Source organism: Anser brachyrhynchus, assembly GCF_964034855.1.
Source record: "Anser brachyrhynchus genome assembly, chromosome: 1".
Classification (NCBI taxonomy): Eukaryota; Metazoa; Chordata; class Aves; order Anseriformes; family Anatidae; genus Anser; species Anser brachyrhynchus.
In genome coordinates, this window is record NC_137694.1 from 123,719,394 (window position 1) to 123,743,022 (window position 23,629).

At 35.9% G+C, this 23,629-nt stretch overlaps 1 protein-coding gene and 1 long non-coding RNA gene across 24 annotated transcripts in view; one reads left to right on the forward strand and one right to left on the reverse strand.

The window, feature by feature from the left end:
* Window positions 1–23,330, reverse strand: LOC308187898. Its single transcript, XR_013944995.1, has 3 exons — window positions 23,271–23,330; window positions 8,619–8,674; window positions 1–1,146 (listed from the first exon to the last, which is right to left on the reverse strand). It is a non-coding gene; the product is annotated as an uncharacterized lncRNA (long non-coding RNA).
* The window catches only part of DMD (dystrophin), a 1,241,121-nt gene that overhangs the window by 432,243 nt on the left and 785,249 nt on the right, over window positions 1–23,629 (forward strand). For 19 of the 23 annotated variants that reach the window (XM_080576230.1, XM_080576232.1, XM_080576233.1 and 16 more), the window contains 2 exons: window positions 10,546–10,727; window positions 11,811–11,933. In XM_080576230.1, coding sequence (XP_080432356.1) covers window positions 10,546–10,727; window positions 11,811–11,933 — 305 coding nt within the window. The remainder of the gene's footprint in view (window positions 1–10,545; window positions 10,728–11,810; window positions 11,934–23,629) is intronic. The other 4 variants (XM_080576221.1, XM_080576220.1, XM_080576224.1 and 1 more) reach the window with 1 other exon arrangement.

Sequence of the window (23,629 nt, forward strand, 5' to 3'; positions counted from 1 at the left end):
ATGAGTGACATTACTGATGCAGCTCTTCAAGTTCTTCCATAGCATGTCACAAATCTTGCAAACACAGAATCAGCAAAATTGCATTTTCCATGTAATTTTGCAGCATGTAAACAGGTGGAGTGGTTGGAGTTAAATTTCTTAAGATAACAGTTGTACAACAGTAATATTTTTACTTTTTGTGTGTGTTAACAGCCAATCCAGTTAGGCAAAATGTTCCTAATACTCCATTAACTGATAATCTGGAATCAACTGGAGTTGCTACTGTCTAGCTTTTGGAGAATAACTACAGAATGTTTTATGAAATTCTATAGCAGAAATATCATTTCAGTCTTTGAGTATTGTTGTCCTATTTTTTATTCTGAGTGATATACCTTTGGCAGGGATTGACATAAGCAATGCCTAAGTAAAAAACTTTTCTAGCTTAAGCATTTATAAAAGAAAAATGGCAAATGTACAATATGTTGGAACAGCCCATTTGTTTTGATTTCTCAAATATCCTTAGCAAAATTACTGTTTAGGTGCCTGCTAATCTTACCTTTTTGTACACTATTCCTGACTCCAGCTATCATTCGGGATAATTATTTTGATCTTTATTTTCAGGACTTTTCAGTAGGGCATAGTTGGAACTGTTCTCCCCCTACACACCTTTGCAGTTGAGGGTTTTGAGTAACCGAACTGCAGCTTTCAGCAATGTACATCAGTGTTTATTACAAGAAAATTAAATATTGCCTTTTACTCGTTATCTCAGCAAAATTATTGTAGCTACACTCACTGCCATTAAAATCTTACCATTTTTTCTCACTAACAAAAATATTAATAAACTTCATATATGTTAAAATATTAACAGATGTAACCCTATTTCATAAAACTAATATTTTGTTGCATTGCAATTTTTACCTTATTTTTTTCTATCTTTATCCTTTACTGCTAAGAAGCTACGTACGCTAGATATAGTTTAAGGTACAGAAGTTACGGTGTTACTGAATAAATGTCTAACACTGTAACAAAACTAAAGAAAAATATAGATCACCTTAACTGCTCAGCATAGGTGTAGGTCTGATTTTGCAGATTTCAAAACCAGAGGTATTGTCAAGTTCACTCAACCGGGACGGTACTTGCATATCAGTTCGAGATTCCTTTGCACTTCTGCAGCAAATCAGAACAGACATTCAGATGGATTTAAAGTATTCTCTGCCACTGAATTTTTTAATACCAGATATACTTGAATTCCACAGCACTTAATTCCCACAGATCCTGAGCTATCTTCATAATTGTGAAAGGTAAACACAAATGTGCTAAACTTCTGCAAAGATTTTCTTCAAGCTGTTGTTGTGATCTTGTTCAAAAGAGCCTACAAAACATGACTGGTCAGCATTTTGAAGGTATTCTGTAGGTCATAATGTTTAAAATGTGTACTTTCTTAAGGAAAAGTCTGTTGAAATTTTAATGTATTTTTCTTGAGGGAGTTTCAAACCTAGTTTTAGGTGAACAAATCTACAAAAAAGAACAAAATGAATGGTGAAACAAAATGAGTAGGTCACCACTCGTCTGTCCTCCAAGTTTCCACTGTCACTTCAAGGCTTTATATGCATTTTGTGCCTTCTAATACCAGTTCCTTTTGCAAACTGTGAATTTTATTCTGCAAAACAATACTTTGATCTGCATGCTTATTCATGTAGGCCCCTGAACAGCCTTTCAAAAACCTGACTTTTGGTTAGTCCTGTTTCAGATAATACCTTGCTTGTCTATGTCACTGGAAAGAAGTGGAGCCATTCAGTTTTACTATTTTTAAAAACAAAAACCAGAAAACCCACCACCAACAGCAAAATGTTTTGTAAGATTGCAGGCTAAATGAGTTAGTTACTTCTCTGCGAAGAGGACTTGAATTCATTCTTAGTACTTAGTGCGGAATGGAATACACAGACTGTATGATAGAGCCTTGCCAATAAAATTGAACCAGTGCAGCCAAATCTGTGACTTCATCTTTCACATTAAGATGGGACTCAACAGGTTTTTTTTCATTGATTCTTAGTTTTTAGTTAACTGTCATTAGTGCCCTGTTTAATAGGCATACATTTTTGAATTTTGTCCTTATTTTAGATAATTCAGTTGAGGCTGATGCTGCAGTGGGAGTTTCTATACAAACGTTGCAAGACTCAAATCCTCGTGTGATGAGTTTACGTTGTAGAAACTAATATTTTACAATAGATTCTGTTTATCTCAACAATCTAATAGCTTCTTCAATTATCTTATCTGTTGTACATCTTTTAAGTACTTTCTAAACAGCTGCATATTGAGATAGTAATATTGTTTTCAGAAATTCTAATAAAAAGTTTTGTGTCAATATTGTTAATAAGCCTTTAAATAAAAACTGTTTGATTGAAGGGAGGAAATAAAACAAGCCTCTCTTTTTCAGGGAACAAAGCTGTATAATCTCTGAAAATTCAAAAAATCAACCTTGAGAGTCTCCTTCAGTGTTATGGAAGAGAGGGCTTTTTTTTTTTTTTTTTTAGTACAGTGCCCAAAATGTCTTGGGGGACAGCAGCAAGTAATATTAAAATATTTGGAAGATATTTTTTTTTGTTATTATTGCTGTCATGGAAGCCAGTAGTGTTACGCAGTTTATAGGATTTAAAAGTTGCAGTTTTATTTTTTTCCTACATTATGATTATCTGAAAATCCTACATACATCTGTTCAGGGCAAAGGATTTCTTGTATTTTTAGGGCTCAAGCCTTATCTTGCTTCTCAGCACTGTATTAGGTAAAGTATGTTTCAGAATTTCTATCTCAAATGTAAGAGAAACCACATCAGCAATTTATGTATAGTAATACAAACTCTCTGGCAACACAGCAGACACTTAAGCTTTCTTCTTTCAAAGTTACTTGGCTACTAGTTTGATGCAAAAGCCGAGTAGAATCAGCACAAATAATGTCAGAGTTATTTGGTCATAGCTTCGAGAAAGCAAAATATTAGGGAATGGGAAGGGCTATGCTGTTTATAAGTAAACATGCATTTGAAACTTGGAAGCAATATTTGGATGAATCTTTTCAATTTGCACTCCGTGTGGCTGTATGTACATAATATAATACCATATTATAAACTGTGGGATTTTTTTCTTGTTGGTAGTTGTGTGCAGTACACATACAATACAGGAGCTTGTTTAGGTATTTATGTCATCCTCAATTTCATTTACCTCTTAAAAGTGCTTCTTTCCACTGGAACTCTAAATTTTGGCAGGGAACTGCTTCTTGACAGAACATAAGTTGGCAAGGAATAACCACTTATGAACGGGAAAGCTTATATAAGCTGGCTGGTGGATCACTTTTTGAAGAGTTTTATTTTTATTTTTATTTAACCATTCTTACGTTTTAATGTTATTTATGTGCTTTTTTGGCACTGTATCCTACTGAAGAACTACTTTCAGAATATTCAGGTTAATTGTAGTTATCCATCCTCAACAGTTAACAAAACTGAAGTAAATTGTTTAGGCTTGTAATTATGCTCACTGGAAAATGAAGGAAATTTGCTAATAAAAAATCAAGCTATAGTGAACTTCTATTGAGCAAATTTGTTTTCTGGATAAAACAAATAATATCCCTTTAAAGGCAACAGCACTTAGTCAAGGGTGGATTGCTGTTTATTTCACAGTTTTAATGTTCTATGGTGAAACCTGATTCCTCCTGCTCCTTTGGGACTCATTAGCCAAGTAACTATAACTCCAGATGAACAGAATGTCACAGAAATGAAAATGTGTGGTGGAATTTAGCTCTTCTGGTGTTTCTCTTATATCAGACAGGTTTTTCAGCCTGTATTTTAGAAGCAGCAAGTGTTTTGTTTTACTTCTCTTGACTTTTTCAAATGGACTGTCTAGACAAAGACATGGTGGATGTGGGGGAGGATAAGAGGGAGGCTGTTCTGTGGAGACCTTCCCTGGAGAAGGTAGTCTCCAGACATCTTTAGTCAGAGAGTGAGAATACTTCTTCAAGCAGAGCATGTAAACTCAGGGCCTTGCTCTGTATCCAACAAAGTAGTTTCTTTTCTTTATATAGAAGGTGCTTAAGGAATCACAGAATATTTGAGGTTGGATGGGAGCTCTCGAGATCATCTTGCCCAACCCCACTGCTAAACAGGGCCATATAGAACATGTTGCACAGGATGATATCCAGGCGGGTTTTGAATATCTCCAGAGAAGGAGACTCCACAGCCTCTCTGGGCAACCTGTTCCAGTACTCTGTCACCCTCACAGTAAAAAAGTGACCTCTCATATTCATCTGCAACTTCCTGTGCTTCAGTTTGTGCCCATTGCCTCTCGTCCTGTCACTGGTCACAACTGTAGAGTCTGACCTCATCCTCTTGACAACCTCCCCTCACATATTTATAAACATTGATAAGATCCCCTCTCAGCCTTCTTTTCTTCAAGCTAAACAGGCCCAGCTCTCTCCTCATATGACAGATGCTCCAGTCCCTGAGCTCTCTGCTGGACTCTCTGTAGTAGTTCCATGTACCCCTTGTACTGTGAAGCCCAGAACTGAACATAGTTCCAGGTGTGGCTTCACCAGGGCTGAGTAGAAGGGGAGGATCACCTCCCTCGAACTGCTGGCACAGTCATCTTAATGCACCCCAGGATACTGATGACCTTCTTGGCCACAAGGGCATGTTGGTGACTCATGGTCAGCCTGCTGTCCACCAGGCCTCCCAGGTCCTTCTCTGCAGAACTGCTTTCCAGCTGGTCAGCCCCCAACCTGTACTGGTGCATGGGGTTATTCCTTCCTAGGCGAAGGATCTTACACTTGCCTTTGTTGAACTTCCTGAGGTTCCTCACTGCCCAACTTTTCAGCCTGTCCAGGTCCCTCTGAATAACAGCACAGCCCTGTGGTGTATTAGCCACTCCTTCCAGTTTTGTGTCATCAGCAAACTTGCTGAGTGTGCACCCTATTCCGTCATTCAGGTCATTGATGAATAAGTTGAACAGGACCGGACCAAGTAGTGACCCCTGGGGAACACCACTAGCTGCAGGCCTCCAACTAGACCGTGCTGCTGAGCACAACCTTCACAGGTCTGCCATTCAGCCACTTCTCAGTCCACACTACTGTCCACTCATTCATCCCACACTTCCTGATCTTGCCTATGAGGATGTTATGGGAGACACTGTCGAAAGTCTTGCTGAAATCAAGGTAGAAAACATCCACTACTCTCCTCTCATCTACCCAGCCTGTCATCCCATCATAGAAGGCTGTCAGATTAGTTAAGGATGATTTCCCCTTGGTGAATGCATGCTGACTACTCCTGCTCACCTTTTTAGCCTCCATGTGCTTGGAGATGACCTCCAGGATGAGCTGTTCAATCACCTTTCCAGGGATGGAGGTGAAACTGATTGTCCTATAGTTTCATGGGTCCTCCTTGCCTTTTTTGAAGACCAGCATGACATTGGCTTTCTTCCATACCTCAGGCACCTGTTCTGTTCTTCATGACCTTCCAAAGATGATAGAGTGGCCTAGCAATAACATCCACCAGCTCTCTCAGGACTCATGGGTGCACCCCATTGGGGTCTATGGGTTTGTGGGTGTCAGGTTTGCCTAAATTAACTCTAACCAGTCCTCCTTTCTCCAGACTTCCTCTCATCTCTAGGATCTGAGATTCCTGAGGGCTGGTCTTAGCAGTGAAGACAGAAACAAAGAAAGCATTCAGCAAGTCTGCCTTCTCTGTGTCCTTTGTCACCAGGCCACCTGCCCCATTCAGCAGTGGGCCCACATTTTCCCTAGTCTTCCTTTTGCTATTGATGTATTTGAAGAAGCTCTTCTCATTGTCCTCGACATCACTTGCCAGATTCAATTCCAAATGGGCCTTAGATTTCCTCACTGCATCCCTGTGTATTCTGACAATGTCTCTATATTCCTCCTAAGTGGCCTGTCCCTTTTTCCACATGCTGTGTGCTTTCTTGTTCTATTTGAGTTTTGCCAGGAGCTCCTTGCTTATTCATGCGCATCTCCTGCTCTTTGTTTCCCTTTTCATTCACAGAGATACATCGATCTTGAGCTTGGAGGAAGTGATACTTGAATAATGACCAGCTCTCCTAGACCCCCTTTCCTTCTAGGGCCCTAACCCATGGGATTCCTCCAAGTAGGTCTCTGAAGAGGCCAAAGTTTTCTCTCCTGAAGCCCAGGGTCACAAACCTACTTTTTGCCCTGCTTCCTCCTCGCAAGATCCTGAACACCATCTCATGGTCACTGCAGCCAAGGCTGTCCCCACCCTTCACATCTGCAACCAGCCCTTATTATTTTGTTATCGTGAGGTCCAGTGGCCCACCTCTCATTGTTGGCTCCTCAACCACCTGTGTCAAAAAGTTAGCATCATGCACTGTGGGAACATCCTGGACTGTTTCTGCCTAGCTCTGTGGTCTTTCCAGAAGATGTCAGGGTGGTTGAATTCCACTGTGAGAACCAGATCTTGTGCTTGTGAGGCTGTTTCCAGCTGTCTGTAGAAGGCTTCATCTACTTCCTATTCCTGATCGGGTGGCCGGAAACACCCACAACAGTGTCAGTCATGGAAGCCTGCCCTTTAATCCTCATCCATAAGCTCTAAAATCACTCTTCATCAACCCCTAGGCAGAGCTTGATGCATTCTAGTTCCTCTCTCACATAAAGAGCAACTCCACCACCTTGCCTTCCTGGCCTGTCTTTTCTATAAAGTATGTAATCTTCCATGGCAGCATTCCAGTCATGAGAGCTATACCACCACGTTTCTGTAATTGCGGTGAGATCTGTTGTGACCACGCATAAATCTCCAGTTCTTTCCATGCTACATACATGCATTGTTGTACAAACATTTCAGGGAGGTGAATGAACCTACAGGTTTCCCAGGAGGGTTGCAATAGAATCCTCCATAGTCATGTCCTGTTCTCGCTTCCCTGGTTGTGTGCACCCGCTGGACGTGTCCCAACTTAAGCTGCTTTTTTGCTGCCTACCTTGTCCCTGTAACTCTCCTCTTTCCCCATCCTTCCTATTTTAAAGCCCCCCTTACTAGGTTGGCCATCCCGTTAGAAAAGACGTGCCTCTCTTAGTGAAGTGGATCCCATCCAAGTGCTTCATGTAACATATCTCAGTTTAAGTACTAAAAACTCACAGTTTTCTTTTAAATAATATTAATCTGCCAGGATAAACTTTTCAAAAACAGAAGATTCCTCTCAATAACAACTGGCAATTCATGCTGAATATTTTTCCAATACTTCAGTACAACTGCCTTGTTAAGGTAATGGAATGGCTTTCAGAGCTCTCCAAAGACTTTAAGATTCTTGATTGATGAATGTGTTAATAGTATATTTTTTGTTAAGGTTACAAGACTTCCCATTTTAAATTCTTTTTTGACTTCTGGCCTAATTTGTTTCTATTCTTTTGAATTTATTCCTTTAAATCCTATTGTGGATGATCACTGCCAAGAAAATGGATGAAATACTAAGTGATGATTCTGAATTGAATTTAGGGAAGATACCTTGTTTTTGAAAAAAAATCCATGATAATTCTTTTTTTGTTTGTATTTACTTTTTTCTTTCAAAACTACAATCTGAATAATAGCATAGTTTACATAATTTTGTTTATTTATTTATTTTTAAAGCATCTTCTGTGTTTTCTGAGAATGGGGGATTAGTTTTTAGAGGGTGTAGGTTAGCTTGGCAAATTTTTCCCCCAGAAATGAGAGCAGATTTATTACCAAAGAACTGGTGATTTTTCTTGCAAGAAAGTGCATAAACTTAAATTTATTCTCTGTCTACCTGCTAGGATTTCAAATATCTATTAGTCTAACGGGTGGTAAAGAGAATATATTAGACTAGGAGTCAGAAAAAAAAGAAATGAAAGCAGAGGCATAGCACAGGACAACGGAAATCTTTTTAGATCTAATAATTTAAGAGCCTTCAAAGAAAAATTTGCAGACCCAGCTTGAAATTCTATGCTTCGTAACAATGTTCATTTAGCTATTTGTTGTAATTAATATTTTGTTTTCCTATTTGTATGTGGATTCTGACAGCTGCTTTTTATTTGTCAGAATAAGAAAATATTTTTTTGGCATGTATATTGTTTGTAAGATATTTGCTTTATTTATTGTGTGAGGTAGTTGTGTAGATAAATAATAAGCTATTTACCTATCTGATTGCTAGAACAGCTGAAATGAAAAATAATGAACAACAAATGGAAGAATCACAGCTGGCACAAATGTTTGTTCTCCTTCAGAGTATACTGCTGTATTTATAAAGACATGGATATTCTTGTAAGCATCAATTAAAAGTAGACACTGAGGAGAACTAAACACTTCTTTTTGTTTAAAATATTAATGAGAAGACAAGATAGTGGTCACAGCAGAATACTTCCAGCACTGAAACAGTGTCATAGAAATGAAGCCTACGTCATGTATATTTTAAAATGAGCATATTCTGTATACTGTGATATTATTGAGATAATAAGATGGGGGGAGGGACAGGGGGGTGAGGAGGTGGGGGGGTTGGGAACTGTGCCATTTTTTCCAGCCACTTCTATGTAGAATTAAGTTTTCAAATTTCTTTTATAATTTATAAAGATTTAAAGATAAGTCCGAAATTGAAACCAAAAATACTGATAGGACGTACCTGTAGGACCAGGTATCTTTTGTTGATTTCCAAATATATGTGGAGTATTCTGCATTCTGGGAAGAGAGAATGAGATGTATTATTGAGTCTGCCAGAATACGTTAATTACTTTATTTTTTTTTCTGTACTGAAGTCTTAGCTAAACCAAAATTGATTTCACAGAACGAAAGAATAGTTTAGGTGGCAAGGAACCTATGGAGGATATCTGGTCCAACTCCCTGCTCAAGCAGGGACACCCAGAGCAGATTGCCCAGGGATGTGTCCAGGTGGCTTTTGAAGACCTCCAAGGAGGGAGAGACTCCACAGGCTCTCTGAGGCAACCTGTACAGTAAAAACTCAGAGCTCTTGTGTTTCTGCTAGCACTTAACGTTAAGCATGTATGGAATTAATGATAAATTTCTTGTACAACAGTCTTTTTACATTTGATTCACAAGACAAAGTATGGGAGGTAAACTTTCATGCCAAATAACAGAAGAACTCCTTCAAAGAGCTACTGTGTAACTTACATGCTTTTGTTTTGTTTTGTTTTTAAAAATTGTTATTGACATGTTGTGCTGGTTTGGTTGCTTGAATGGTTTTATGTTTTGGCTTTGTAGTGGAATAGTGCTGATAACACACAGATATGTTAGTTGTTGCAGATCAGTGCTTGCACAGAGTCAAAGTCTTTCCTTTTCCCAAGCTGCCAGCTAGTGAGTAGGCTGGGGGTGCAGAAGAAACTTGGAAGGTGTGGACATATCTGGGATGGCTGATCCCAAATGACCAAAGGGATATGCCATACCATATGGCACCATGCTCAGCAATAAAACTGGGGGGAGTTGGCTGGGGGGCTACCATTGCTCAGGGACTGACTGGGCATCAGTTAACTGGTGGTGAACAATTGCGTTGTACATCACTTGTTTTTTTCCCTTTGGTTGTGTTTTTTCTTTTCTGATTTTCTTTTTCTTTCTTATTAAACTATCTTAATCTCAACCCACAAGTTTTCTAACTTTTTGCTCTTCTGATTCTCTTCCCTTCATCCAGCTGGGTGTGGGGTGAGTAGTGAGCGAGTTGCTCTGCGGCGCTTAGCTGTCTACTGAGGTTAAATCACAGCAAATGTTGACTCAGACCAAACACGATTATATATATATATGTAATGACTCAGATGTATATGTATATATATGTATGTATATATATGTATGACTCAGACCAAAACATGATTACATATATATATATATAATATGTGAAAAAACTGAAATCACCTTTGTGTTCCTGCAAAGTTTCTTGTACTTACTGCTATAGTCCACACAGAGTTTATAGGTACCCTTTTAATAGAGTTGTTCTAATATGTATTGTAATGTCTGTGGATACAATGTTCCTTAGGTGTCATTCATGGGCTTCGGGAAGAATATATGACTGTGCAGAATATAAGAGCTATGTAGTTATATTAGCGGTTGGCTTCACTACTTGTTTTGGATGAACATGCTTTCTAGATAAGTCTTTTTTTTTTTTAACTTGTTTCTAATGATTAAATGATATGAAGAGAACATACAAAGCACAATTTTGAAAATGAGATTGTCCTTTAAAAAAAAATATCAGTATTTGTACATCAGAAGAAAACGCAGCTTTTCCTATGTCTTGTCCTGTTTAACGAGGATCGTGCTGTCAAATTGCATACTGTGTGCATTTTGACTAAACAAATACAGGAGGAAATTTCATGTTGAATGAGAAAACAAAATTACCATTTTAAACTTTGGCTCCTTCTTACTGATATGCAAGTTTGGTCTCTAATTTTGAAACCGGTTGTAAGGTTCTAATTAGTCTCTAGAGAACACACATGGACAATAGATCACTCATTAGTCTATCAACTTTCCATGAAGCTGATTGGCTATTTTCTCATGCACAGTGTCTAATGTGGAAACTGAAATAATGTATGTTAATTTCCTTCCAGACATTGCAACTGCCTGTCCAGATAAGAAGTCCATCTTAATGTACGTGACTTCCCTCTTCCAAGTTCTACCCCAGCAAGTCACCATGGAGGCCATCAGGGAGGTGGAAATGCTGCCACGGCACTCAAGGGTCACCAGAGAGGAGCACATTCAAGTACATCATCAACAGCATTTTTCACATGAAGTGAGTGGTTCTTGCTCTCTTCTTTTCCGCTTTCATCTTGCTGCTCTAATGTGGTTATTTCCTTTACGTGCCCCAGGAGTTTGATGTTAGATGTCCAATAGAAAGCAAAAAAATCCATGGGCTGTTATATTTGTGGTAAAGACTGTCCTATGTACTTGTCTGCATGAAATGTACTTTTGTATTGCTTTTCACCTTGCACTTAGCTGTTTAAAAAGTAACTTTTAATGAAATATTTGCTTTGCACTTCTCTTTTACAGCACTAGGTGTTTTGAATGTGGAAGGAAGAACACAAAATCTGGATGAGGTTTTCCATTTAAACAGACATGTTAGAGACCCTTTTGCCTTTTTTACAGAGTAGATATTGCCGTTTCTCCATATTCATGACACATTTTTAATTACTTTTTTTTTTTTAATATTTCATTTACACTGACTTGTATTTTAAGACTATTTGTTCTCAGCTCACTGTCGGACTCTCAGAACAGTCACGTAATCCCTGAAGTTAATTATATGAAGTTACGTATGAATATAAGTTATATGAAGTTATATATGAATATATATGAACATATATATGAATATATATATATATGAAGTTAATGATACAGCTTCCTGTATCAGTTATGTTTTTGACTGAAATCCAAATAGTCTCCGTTTAAACATTTAGTGGATTTTAGGCCTAGTATACTTGTTCTGAATTTAATCTCTGTCTTGCTTTTGGGATTTTCATCTGCTCATGGTGAGCAGATGAGTATTGGCTTTGTTTATTCAGGATTTATTACAAGATCACTTTTTTTTTTTTTTTTTCTCCAGCCTTTCATGGTTAGTTATAAAGAACCTTCAGTTCATATTGGTATTCTGCTGGGATCGAGTCCTGAAAATTTGTATCATTTGGGGTGGGTTGTCAATTAAATGAGAGCTTTCCTTTCCTTAATATTAGCCCAATTTTGACTGTAAATACTAGCACTGTCCTTGAAAAATATAACTGCTGATACCCTTCCTATATTTACTCTTAAAAACCTTGGTTTAATTCTAAAGTCTGTGTTCCTATTCATATGCCTGTTCTTTCCACCTTTAATTTTTTCATAGATTACAGTCAATGTACCCCAGGGACCTTCACCTTCTCCAAAACCACGGTTCAAAAGTTATGCATATGCACAAGCTGTGTATGTCACATCCCCTGACCAAAAAAGGAGGCAGGTTCCTCCACAGGTCTGTCAATATTGCCATTTGTTTTAAGAATTGTTTTATTAAGCTTTTGCCTGGAATGAAGTGTGTGCATTTTGCTTATATCTGATCTTGATGGCCCACTTTTTCAATTTTGTTTTTTCTTTCTTCTTTTTTTTTCCTTTTTCCTTTTTTTTTTTTTTCATTTTTAAGCATTTGTTAAGTGTTTATTTTTTGCTGTGTATTTCAGCATGGCTGGCAATTGATGTTATGCTGATTGCTGGGGATGAACAACATTCAAACATTGATGCCGTTTTAGAATTATCTTCTTCCTTTTTTATTCATTTTTGAAAATAGTACATAAATTGACTTTAAAGAGTACTAAAAATACAAACCAAACACAAGCTGTATTGGCATATAATTGTTATTAAACTTTTGTCTCAGGTTTGATTATAGAAGAACAAGAACCATTTGTTTTCTGTTGCATTTCCCACCCTGCATAACTTTTAAAGAAAACTATATTTTCCAGAAGACTACTACAGTTGAGAAAGAAGAGAAAGGAAACATTAAATTTAATATTATTTATATGACCTGGACTATTAGATGACAGCAGCTGGTTATTTTATCACAAATGGCACCATGCCAACATTCAGGGTAGGGATTTGTGTTTGTTTTATTTTTATTTTTCTTACTTTTAAATAGCTTCAGTAGTTTAATGAAATTTATTTCAAGCAGTCCTCACAATGAGCCTTTCAGGAGTTAGATGTTTGTAACATTTGACAAGTGTGAGAGCCAAATATTGTGTAATATGTTCATTATTTTTTAGGTAAAAAAAAAAAAAAGGGTACTTATTTGGCACTACAGTGTGAGTTCTCCTGTGGAGACTTAATACTGTCTAACCTCAAAAAATATATATATATTTCAAATTTACACTTTTATTCAACATTTTCTGAATCTACTCTTCAAGTGACAGGTCATTACATTCAGTCATTACTGAATAATGACTTCCTTTAAATATTCTAAGAAAGAATACTGCATACATCTGCATGAGCCTTGTTACATTATACTAACATCAAATGTGTTGCAGTGGTGATTAATACAACATTTAAACAAGGCATTTAAAACTGGTATAATTGATTTCTTCTACTTAAATACTAAACTTGATAATTCATAAGAATGAAAAGTCATGATAGAGCTTTTTTTTGTTGAGCTACATTTGTTGCAACTGATTTTTTTTTGCCAACATCCCTACCATCAAACATAATGTATAAGCTCATATAATTAAAGTTGATTCTTCAAAAAATAATTATGAAAATGTGCTAAGAAAATGTTGTTATTATTCAATCCTCATCTTGCATTCCGGTTTTCAGACCTTTAGAAAGTTGTGCCTCATTTCCATCTAGTTACCCAAGGAAGAAAATAGTAGATATTTTATAATGTGATCTGCCAGTTTCAAAGGTATCTTAGGTGCTATCACTGAGAAGCAAGATTTTCACTATGTTGGTCTGTTGAAAAGTACAAATCATTTGTTCCATTGCTATAAACTGTCATCGTACAGGACTTGAATATTGTCGTTTCCCCAAGATAGTCAAAGATCATGCATAGAAATTATCAACAAGTTTTATAGCAGTTACTCTCCAGAGGTTTTAGCTGCTAAGATTTATCTTAAATGTCATTGTGTTTAATTGGGTGATGTTTTTAAAGTTTTTCATTGGGAGGATTGTCCCAATAGATTTTTGTAATCTAAGCATGAGCCAACTGGAACTCAGAAGAAAAATAAATAAGACTTCTTTCCAAAGATTTTGAACGTTATCCTTCAAATTTTACCGTTAATGCCATATGTTTCCTGCATATGTCAATTGTCAGTGGTAAAGATGAAATGAATTATGATTATAAAGCTCTGTGTTGGCAAGAAGGAATAATATTTTTTCTGAAACTCATTGTTTCTTCTGTATAAGGTAGCATCAACATTTAATGTATATAGAAAACTTGGCAACACAAGTAGAGTACACCTTCAGTGTCTCTGCTCCTTAATAGCTACCTTCACTGAAATTTTAAAGTTGTTGGAGAAAAACAGCTCAAAAACCCCTTTCTATTCTATCAGTTTCTTGAAATCCCAAACTTCCTGGACCATGGTCGCAGTAGGACGCTGTGTTTTTATGGGTTTCACACTTTCCTTCTCTTCATCAGCATTTGTAAACTCAGGAAAAACAGGCATTCTTTGTGAAAGTTCCTCTACCTCATTTGACATTGCAAGTGGCAGCATCAAGCCTTTAAAATGAATCATGCTATGTAAAATATTGTTGTGGTTTTTTTTTTTTTAATTTCTGAAAGCTTGAAGCACTGTATAGCCTATTTTCTCAGTGCATCCTGTTACACCGTCATCTGTCAAAGTCTTTTATATTATTACCCTTATGACTTTTTTATAACATTTCGCTTCACTTTATCTGTCTCCTTGTTGCTCCTCTGATCCTTAACACTTACCTTCAGAACCTGTGTGCAATTGTCTTTAAATCCTTTGTGAAATCTTAATCTATTTGTTACTTAGAAGTATTCTTCTCAGCAAGACCTACCGTTTTAGTTGCACAAATTTTGGCCAGACAAGTCTTACTTTGCTTAACTGTGATGCATCTCAGCTTCAAAGCAAATCTGTTCTACCAACCAATTCACTCAATGCCTTCTTGCTCTGTGGTCTGTGCTTATCCTCATTTGGTTGAAGTTAAGCCTTTTAAAAAGCTGTTACTAACATGACTAGCAGTTCTGGTAGTTCTGGCAAAGAGTTCCCTTCCTTTCCCTTGCTTGCTTAGAAAGTGTTCATAAGCTCATGCAGATAATAGGCTGCAATTCTCAAATACGTATCCTTCAATTCACTGTATTAAGACCCAAGAGAAAATAAGTTGACAAGTATTTTGTCTTGTACTCAATCTCTGTAATGAGACAGTCTGTCTAGCTTCACACTTAGAAAAAAAAGGATCCTTAATTTTCTGAGACACTTGAAAATCTCCACTTAAAATTACCCTTTTGCTTCAGTTTTATATTTAGGAAAAACTTTCTGTTTCTGTTGCATCCCTTCATCTCCTTGAACACCTGACCAAGAAGAATGACGACTCCTTATTTTACTTTTTTTTTTTAATGGTTTTCAGAGCAGTTTCTAATATTGATCCCAAGCAAAGCTTTCATCTTACTGTTTTCGTTTTTACTTGCTACCTACTGCCTGAACTCTGTAGGATGTAAAAGATAATGTCTTAGATGGGTTCAGGTACAAAGAAAAAGAAAATTAAGTTGTTAAACACTGCAGTACCTAGAAAACAACTTCTTAAAATATATTGAAAACGTAAATATGAAATGAGATAAACAAAATCTATCTATGGAGACTGGTACTAGTGTAAACAGGCTTTTGACAAGGCTATTTAAAAAGCAAAATGTGAGTCTGGCTGCCGTAAATATTTAAATTATGAAAAATCAAGCCTTCAATATCTTGTAGATTTTTGTTCTTTTGACAGGAATTATAGTTTCGTTTTTCTCTGGTACATGAAATACAATGTTTATGTGTAGGATTACTTTTAACGTTTAGGCTGATAAACTTCAGTAGATGTGAATTTAAATAATTTCAGATGCAGTCGTGGCCAACAGAGGGACAGTGTTACCCAGCACTGAATGATTTGCTTTGGGATTTCAGAATCAGAGGCTTCACGTCAGGCTTCAGTGTAGCATTATTTTGTGGGTAATTCCTAGCCCTGCAGTCATTTCTCTGTTTTGTGATACGGATTTTACAGAGTTAACATACTAGACTTTAAATAATGTTCACTTAAGCTAATCCTATACCAGTGAGTCTCTTGAACATAGGGTTATCGATAACAGCGTACATGTCCAATATCATAGAATCATAGACTATCCCGAGTTGGAGGGGACCCATAAGGATCATCGAGTCCAACTCCTGACACCACACAGGTCTACCTATAAATTCAGACCATATGACTAAGAGCTAAGTCCAAATGCTTCTTAAACTACGACAGGCTTGGTGCCCTGACTACGTCCCTGGGGAGCCTGTTCCAGTGCGCGACAACCCTCTCAGTGAAGAACCTTTTCCTGATATCCAGACTGAACCTCCCCTGTCGCAGCTTGACACCATTCCCTCGGGTCCTATCACTGGTCACTAAAGAGAACAGATCGGTGCCTGCCCCTCCACTGCCCCTCGCGAGGAAGCTGAAGACCCTCAGCCTCCTCTTTTCCTGGCTGAACAGGCCAAGTGACCTCAGCCGCTCCTCATATGTCTTCCCCTCTAGGTCCTTCACCATCTTCGTAGCCCTCCTCTGGACACTCTCCAACAGTTTAACGTCCTTTTTTCACTGTGGTCACTGTGGTGCCCAGAACTGCACACAGTACTCGAGGTGAGGCTGCACCAGCGCAGAGTAGAGCAGGACAATCACTTCCCTCGACCAACTAGCAATGCCGTGCTTGATGCACCCCAGGATACAGTTGGCCCTCCCGGCTGCCAGGGCACACTGCTGGCTCATATTCAACTTGCTGTCAACCAAAACCCCCTGATCCCTCTCTGAGGGGGGGGCTGCTCTCTAGCGTCTCATCGCCCAGTCTGCACGTACAGCCAGGGTTGCCCCATCCCAGGTGCAGGACCCAGCACTTGCTTTTGTTAAACTTCAGGTGGTTGGTGATCGCCCAGCTCTCGAATCTGTCCAGATCTCTCTGCAAGGCCTTTCCACCCTCAACAGAGTCAACAACTCCTCCTAGTTCAGTGTCATCAGCAAATTTGCTCAAAACACCTTCTAGTCCTACATCCAAAATACACCCTACATCCAAAAAACATTGAAGAGAACTGGCCCTAAAATGGAGTCTTGGGGGACCCACTGGTGACTGGCCGCCAGCCTGATGTGGTCCCATTTACCATAAATATATTTATGTTTACCATAAATATATATATATATACTTCCATAAATATATTTATGGCAATATATATTTATGTTATATATATAACACATACTATATATTGTAATATGTTATATAATATATATTTATGAATATATATATTCAATATATTCAATCCAATATAAAAAGTAATTATAAACAGTTTATATATATTTTTCACTAGCAGCATTTAATGAAGTTGTATGCAGACAAAATAAGCTAGCAGAAATGAACAACTGAATGGAAGTTGATGTGTGTTATTTGTACCATTAGGGGAAATGCAGTTTTCCTATTACTTAATATTAGTTTATTCAGCATAACTTGTTGAGTTTGAATTTGGCCCTAGCATCGAGAAATAGAAAGTGTACTACATTTTGTCTGTTCTAAAAGGTATTGGAGTGTGATAACCAATAAGCGACTATATGGTTTTCCCACCGGCATTGCATTTGCAAATATTGTGAAGAAGAAGGAATTAATTCCTCTGCACATTATATGTTGGTTTTTACTCCAGCCTTTTTATGCCCTTTCAGTTTCTAATATAATTATCTTTTCTAAAATATTTTTTAATCTACCCATAATTATTCATTCCTTTCCAGAACACATTCTGTTTACTTCCAGTATTTGTGATCTTAAAAATTAGCTTCACTGTTTCTCTGACCTCATTTATTCTTATTCACATCCCTAATTGCATGGTTCCTGTATCTTTTCTGTTACCAGGTGCTTTCCATGTTCTGCCATCTGATGTTTTGCTATTTCTAGTCTTTTCCCGTCTCTCTTAAATTCAGTTTCAAAATCATTCTCTTCTGTATTCATGGCTTTTAAACTCAGTTTTTAATTATTCATTCATGTTCATCCTAATTTTCCTGATTCTAACAACTCTTCTGTGTTTAGCCTTAACTTTGGCTTTGTTCATGTTCTGTGAACATATACAATAGCTACGGCAATGGATATGTGATTTTAAATGCCGACAGTTTAATAATACAGTTTTATACACTCATGAAATTTTATTAAATATCGGTACTTTTTGAGCAAACGTGAAGGAGAGTATGACTACAAAACAGCATATTTATAATATATTTTTAATCTGTGGATTTTAGTATTATTAGTCTCTATGAAAGAAGTTAACAGCTATAAAACCTACAATTCATAGTTGTACGGTGTCTCTACAAATAGAATTGGAACCCTGTAGCTCTCTCTTCTTGAAGTATGCTTGCATGCCCACCTCATTAGTAATTATATCTGAGGAGTAATTTTAATTAAGTGAATTCCCTCTTAACAGAACCTGAAGGTAAATTCAGGTCACATTACCAAGAATAACCACACTGGAGTAAAAGTTTGGCTTAATAAACACATCTAATTTTAGCCAGTCAACTGAAGTATAATCTAACATGAACTGCAAATATATGTTTATGAGAGAATAATGGCCTATTTTAAGATACCTCTGTTTCATCATCTCAAAATAACAATGGCATATAGTTTGTATCTACAAGAGAGTAAATAGGATTCTATAAATTCTTTATATATGCTACACATGTAACATACATACTGAATTATTATTTAGTTTTAGTATTTATGTATGCTACATATACATGTATATATGTATTAGTATATATAAACCAGAGATATTGTATCCCTCATTGTATATGCTACTTCTATATGCATGTGAGTGTGCATATACACATTCACACACTGGAAATATTTTATCCCTTAAATAGCAAAGACAGGTATTTCTTATGTAGATCAGAAGCTATTCTGATTATTTTGGCATGAAAAATGCATGTGCAAATATATGTAGCTGCAAGAAAAAAAAGGCGTACAAAATAGGCATTATGCAAAGGCTAACTAAGGTACTTCTATTACCCTAAAATATTAATTTTCACATGTGAATTCACAGTGCAGCATTTTATTACAGTGATTAACTGAAGAGACTCTGACAAAATTGTTTCAATTACAAAAAGATGATTTCTTTTTTTGTTTAAAGAATTTTTTATTCATTTTCTTCATTTCCTACGTTACATTTCTCTATTCTGAGAAGAAAACATAGGTGAAATAGTATAACTGGGAGATGTGGGTGGGTAAAAGCTGTTAATAAATAGCTTAAGCAAGAATAACTAATAGTAAACTAGACATCTTTAATTCCACTCTTTCCTACATCATGAATTTTTGCACGGTCTCAAAGTATCAAAGGTAATGTTAAGGTATAGAGCATGAAAGTACCCTATCTTTCTACTTTTGTACACCTCGTTAAATTTGAGAATGTCCATAATAGGTCTGTGTGACAACAAAATAGCTTTCATTCGTGAGAACAATGGGTTTTTCATCAATTATACGGTTTCCAGAAATGACCAATACTGGATACATAGGAATAAGAAAAGAGGTATGACTAATTATCTGTATCGAAGTATCAGCATATTCTCACTTAACCTTCACTGCTTTGTGGTTCAGAAATTTCTCGAGCCACAGATGGTATCTTAATATATAACAGTCCTCAATAGATTTTTATACCATTTTTCCATCCAGATGCTTGTCTTTGTAAACATTTAGCAGAGTTTTTATGTAGTTTTCAGTATGTCTAGAAATACTTGAATGTTCCTGTTTTTATTATATATTAAAATTATTTGTAATAAATTCTATATTGTTGTAGAATTTATAAACCTTCTTCTGCATTCAGAAGAGGAAAAAGCTCCTTTGTGAGGTGAATAGTTATCACTTTCTCTCATTTTCAGCTTTTGATTTATTATTCAGAACATGTTGAGACAAGCAAGGTAGTCATACAACAGAATTTGAAAGAAATATTAAATCACTTAAGCCTCTCCTGTGACAGCATTTTTGTTAGCTTTTAATTTTAAATTGAAAATATATTCTTTGGAGTGATTTCTCCTGAAGACAGACAGCCTCTTTAATTTTAATATAAGCTAAAAATACATTTAGGGACAGTAAAACACATAAGAGCCATGAGCATAGTATTCAGCCTATTCAAGCAAATTTGACTATTTAAGATTTTAGATGACTTTGCAAAACCCACTTTTTAAATAAAGTCTCCCAACTATAATAACATAATATTAAATACTTTGAAATCTCCAAGCCTCCACCCTCAACTTCACAGAAACTAATTAGTATGTCTACTAATTGGCTCTTGTCCCAAACATGTCTCAAAAGAGTTATATTATAGATGTATCATTTTGTGGTTAATTGCTCTTGCTATTGATGCTTTTTGATACTGTACTGTGTGACTATATAAAAAGAGTTTTGGAGTTAAATAATCTTATTCTGAAGAGTAGATTTTCTTCAGTGAAGATACTAAAGAGAGCTATCATGGCTTAGAAGCTCAAAATAACAGCAGAATTGGTAGTTGGATGCAGTGAATAAAATAAGCTGAAAAGTGGTCTTTATTTCCATGTAGAAAACAGTATCAATTATAGCTTTGATATATCTGGGGTTATGTCTTAAGAAACATATTTGCAAAACTTAATTAGTTGCTTTTGCTGGTTAAAATTTATAGAAAATAAAGCTAAATGCAGCACAGATTACAGGCCAATTAAGATTCAAATGGTTTTGCAGGTTTGCAAAGAATGCATGGTAAAATTATGTAGTTGCAGATTATTTTATCTTCCAGCCTTTATACTTAGAAACTTCAAGTTCTCTATATTTCTCTGTGACGGTGTATTCAGTAATTTGGATTTTGAGCTCTGGGAGCAGATTGTTGTGGGCAGTAGTACACTGGCATGAAAATCAATGCATTTTCAAACATCTATGTGTTCAATGTATATATATGTCTTAATATCATTTTTTTAATTAATGTAACTTCTGTGCTAAAATTCAGAAATAAGTTTAATTTCATTCATCTTCTGAAGATGGAAAAATGTTGTCACCTTTTGGTAAAGTTAATGTATTTTAGTTTTGGATTTTGAGCTAATTAATTAGATTTGAATTCTAGCAACTTTGCTAGTCATTTGTTAGTGATATTTTCCTTTTCCACTAGCAGCTTTCTTACAGCACAAGTATTTTTTGTGAGATATACTGAGATGATCTATTTGCGAATAAATATATTTTATAACAACTTCAGCATTAGAAGTCTAGTTGATCAGATTTGATAATTAAAATTGCCCAAAGTTTCCTTATCTTTTTGAGGACTAATTGCATGATTTATACATCTGATTATTATTTACAAATTCCATGGAAGTTTATAGTATTTGCAAGATTTGAAAAATGAACTCTAAGGCACAGTAGACTTCATTTAAAGGTACCTTTGGTGGCCCATAATAAGCAATGCCTGGATCCATTGCATATGTGGCTCACAGTTTTGAAGATTACTTTTCTAAGTAAACAGAGCTGGAAATATAGTACTGTGCTTGTAAAGGATTGAAATAGTACATGACCAGAAAAGTTTAGTACTATTTAAATGACCTTTGTGTATTTCATTTTTTCTTTAATGTTTAAATGCATGTAGTTGTGTACAATTTCCATTCTCAGTTATCAATATTTTCCATTCTGTAATTGTAAAATAAAGAAAATATATTAAAGCAATGACATGATATATAGTAAGGGAACATGTTTCCATAATTTGCATTATATTTCCCTGACAGATTTATTTAAAATCAGTGGAATATCCACTGGTAGAGTACCTAAAGACTCCAGAATGTTTGCCCCTTTCTTGTCTCTAAGTTCTTTTGAATAAGAAAATCCCTTACAGTATATAATACGAAGAAGTCAAATAAAAAGAAATTTTATGTATACCTTTTTACTTCCACCGTCCACTTCTTTAAATTGGTTGCTGTCTTGCATCTAGATTAACCTGGCATAAAGTGAATGCAAAATTTGTGTAGCAGCTATGAAATGTATATTTTCACTCATTTTTTACAGAGGATATTATATACCTTACTAATTCCTGATTCTCGTTTGTTCTGTCTCTGTAGCTTGTTTTTCTTTTACTTGTATCTTACATCTTTTATTTATTTCTCTTACATTACTTTAAGCAAAAAAGTACATAGCCGTATAATAAGACACTTCAAAAAAGCATGTCCTTTAGCTTTTTCCTGGGGAAAGCTTCCTGCTGCACGCAGCCTTGTAACACTGCCGGTTCATGAGACCATGTAACTCTTCAAGTTCGTGTAGTGTTTATAATGATCTAACTTTTCACAACTTCACCAAAATTTAATGGTTTTGAGGAAACATTATAGATCAGATGTGCTTTTCTAATGCTGAATTAAAAACTTCAGACAAAGCAGTTCATCTGTTGCTGAAGAATGGACTAGGTAGCAGTGAATGGCTTTGTCCATTATAAAATAGCTGTCTGTTTCTTGAAAAGCTCCTGTGCCTCTGTGTTCTTCAAGCTATTTTAAATTAAGGCAAGATCTCAAATTTAACCAAGTTATAAATCTCTGCAAACCATAGATTTCCTCGTTTTCAGGGTATACTTAGATTTTAACAGCTAACACTCTAGACACAGAGACACGATACAAGTTGAGACTTGAGCAGCAGAAACTAAGAACAGCTACCCAAAAAATATGGGCTTAAACTGTAAGGTCAGTGATAGTGAACAGCTGGACTAAGGATAGTTTGAAGTATGTGGCTTTAAAAGGCTTCATCAGAAGCAGTGACGGAGCTCAGAATTTGTGCATTTTGCTGGTTTGGTTTTTCAGTAAAAATCTCCCCAGCCAAATTGTGCATTTCATGTAGCACTGCTAAGGGCTGGAAATTTTATGGATGTTTATTTGTTTGTTGTTTTTTTGTTTGTTTGTTAGTTAAATCCCAAGAAATCACAAACATACATACACACCAGGTTTACTCTCTATGAAAGGAGTGTTAACTACCTTAAAGCAGAGAAATGGTAGAATTCTGGCTGTTATCTTTATATCCTTCAGTGAATTGGGTGAGCATGTTGTAAAAGGAAGTCTGAACTGTATGATAAAGGAGACTGTTGCCTTTGTGAACTGTGATTTGTTGCAGAAGTTAGAAGGTTAGAGAGAAAGCATCTCAAAGTCTACCTGAATTGCCCCCTACAGTATGGCCTTCATTTTCTGTAAAAGAATGAGATATGTGACTACTGCCTCTTTCCCTTTCTCCCTTCCCTGCCTTTAGCTGCATAGCATAAATACACTGATTGTATTTTCTATTCCATCTTGAAATCTTTGTCATGCAACTACAATGTACTATAATCACAGTTCAGATTTTCAGGTGGAATAATAAACACCAATGAATAAAATTACCTTAGTAATTAACATTACCTTAGTAATTAACATTATATTAAGAAGTGATCTGGAAAATATATCTTAGTTTTATTGCCAGAAATGACTGAACTGTTCTAGCTGATATTATCTGTTAGGTAAACATAGTCTAGTTTCTTGTAAAGAACATTTTAACCTGAACAGTTATAATTTTAAATTTTTTACATAAAATATGATTTTGTAATAAGAAACCTGGAGGAACTGAATTGATAAGCAGTGATATCAGTCTCACCTGGTAGGCATCATAGTTACAGGGTGAATAATGTATGCTTCTTTCTGAGGTTGTAATTCTGCAAAGAGCTTTCAAAATTAGAAAACTACATTAAATAAAATAGAAATAAGAAATAGAAATAAAAAATAAATTTCTTTAACATTTGATGTCTCTGTATTTTAAAACTCTTAATGTCTAGAGCCAGATTCTACATCTCTTACGGTGAGACAGAGGCAGTTTTGGAAGGAAGAAATATATATATTATATTTTTCTATATTATATATAGAAAGTATATGTTATGTATAGAAATTATATACAGAGAGGATATAATTATAATAAAGGCATAATATTTTATCATAATTTAAGGCATTATATAATAA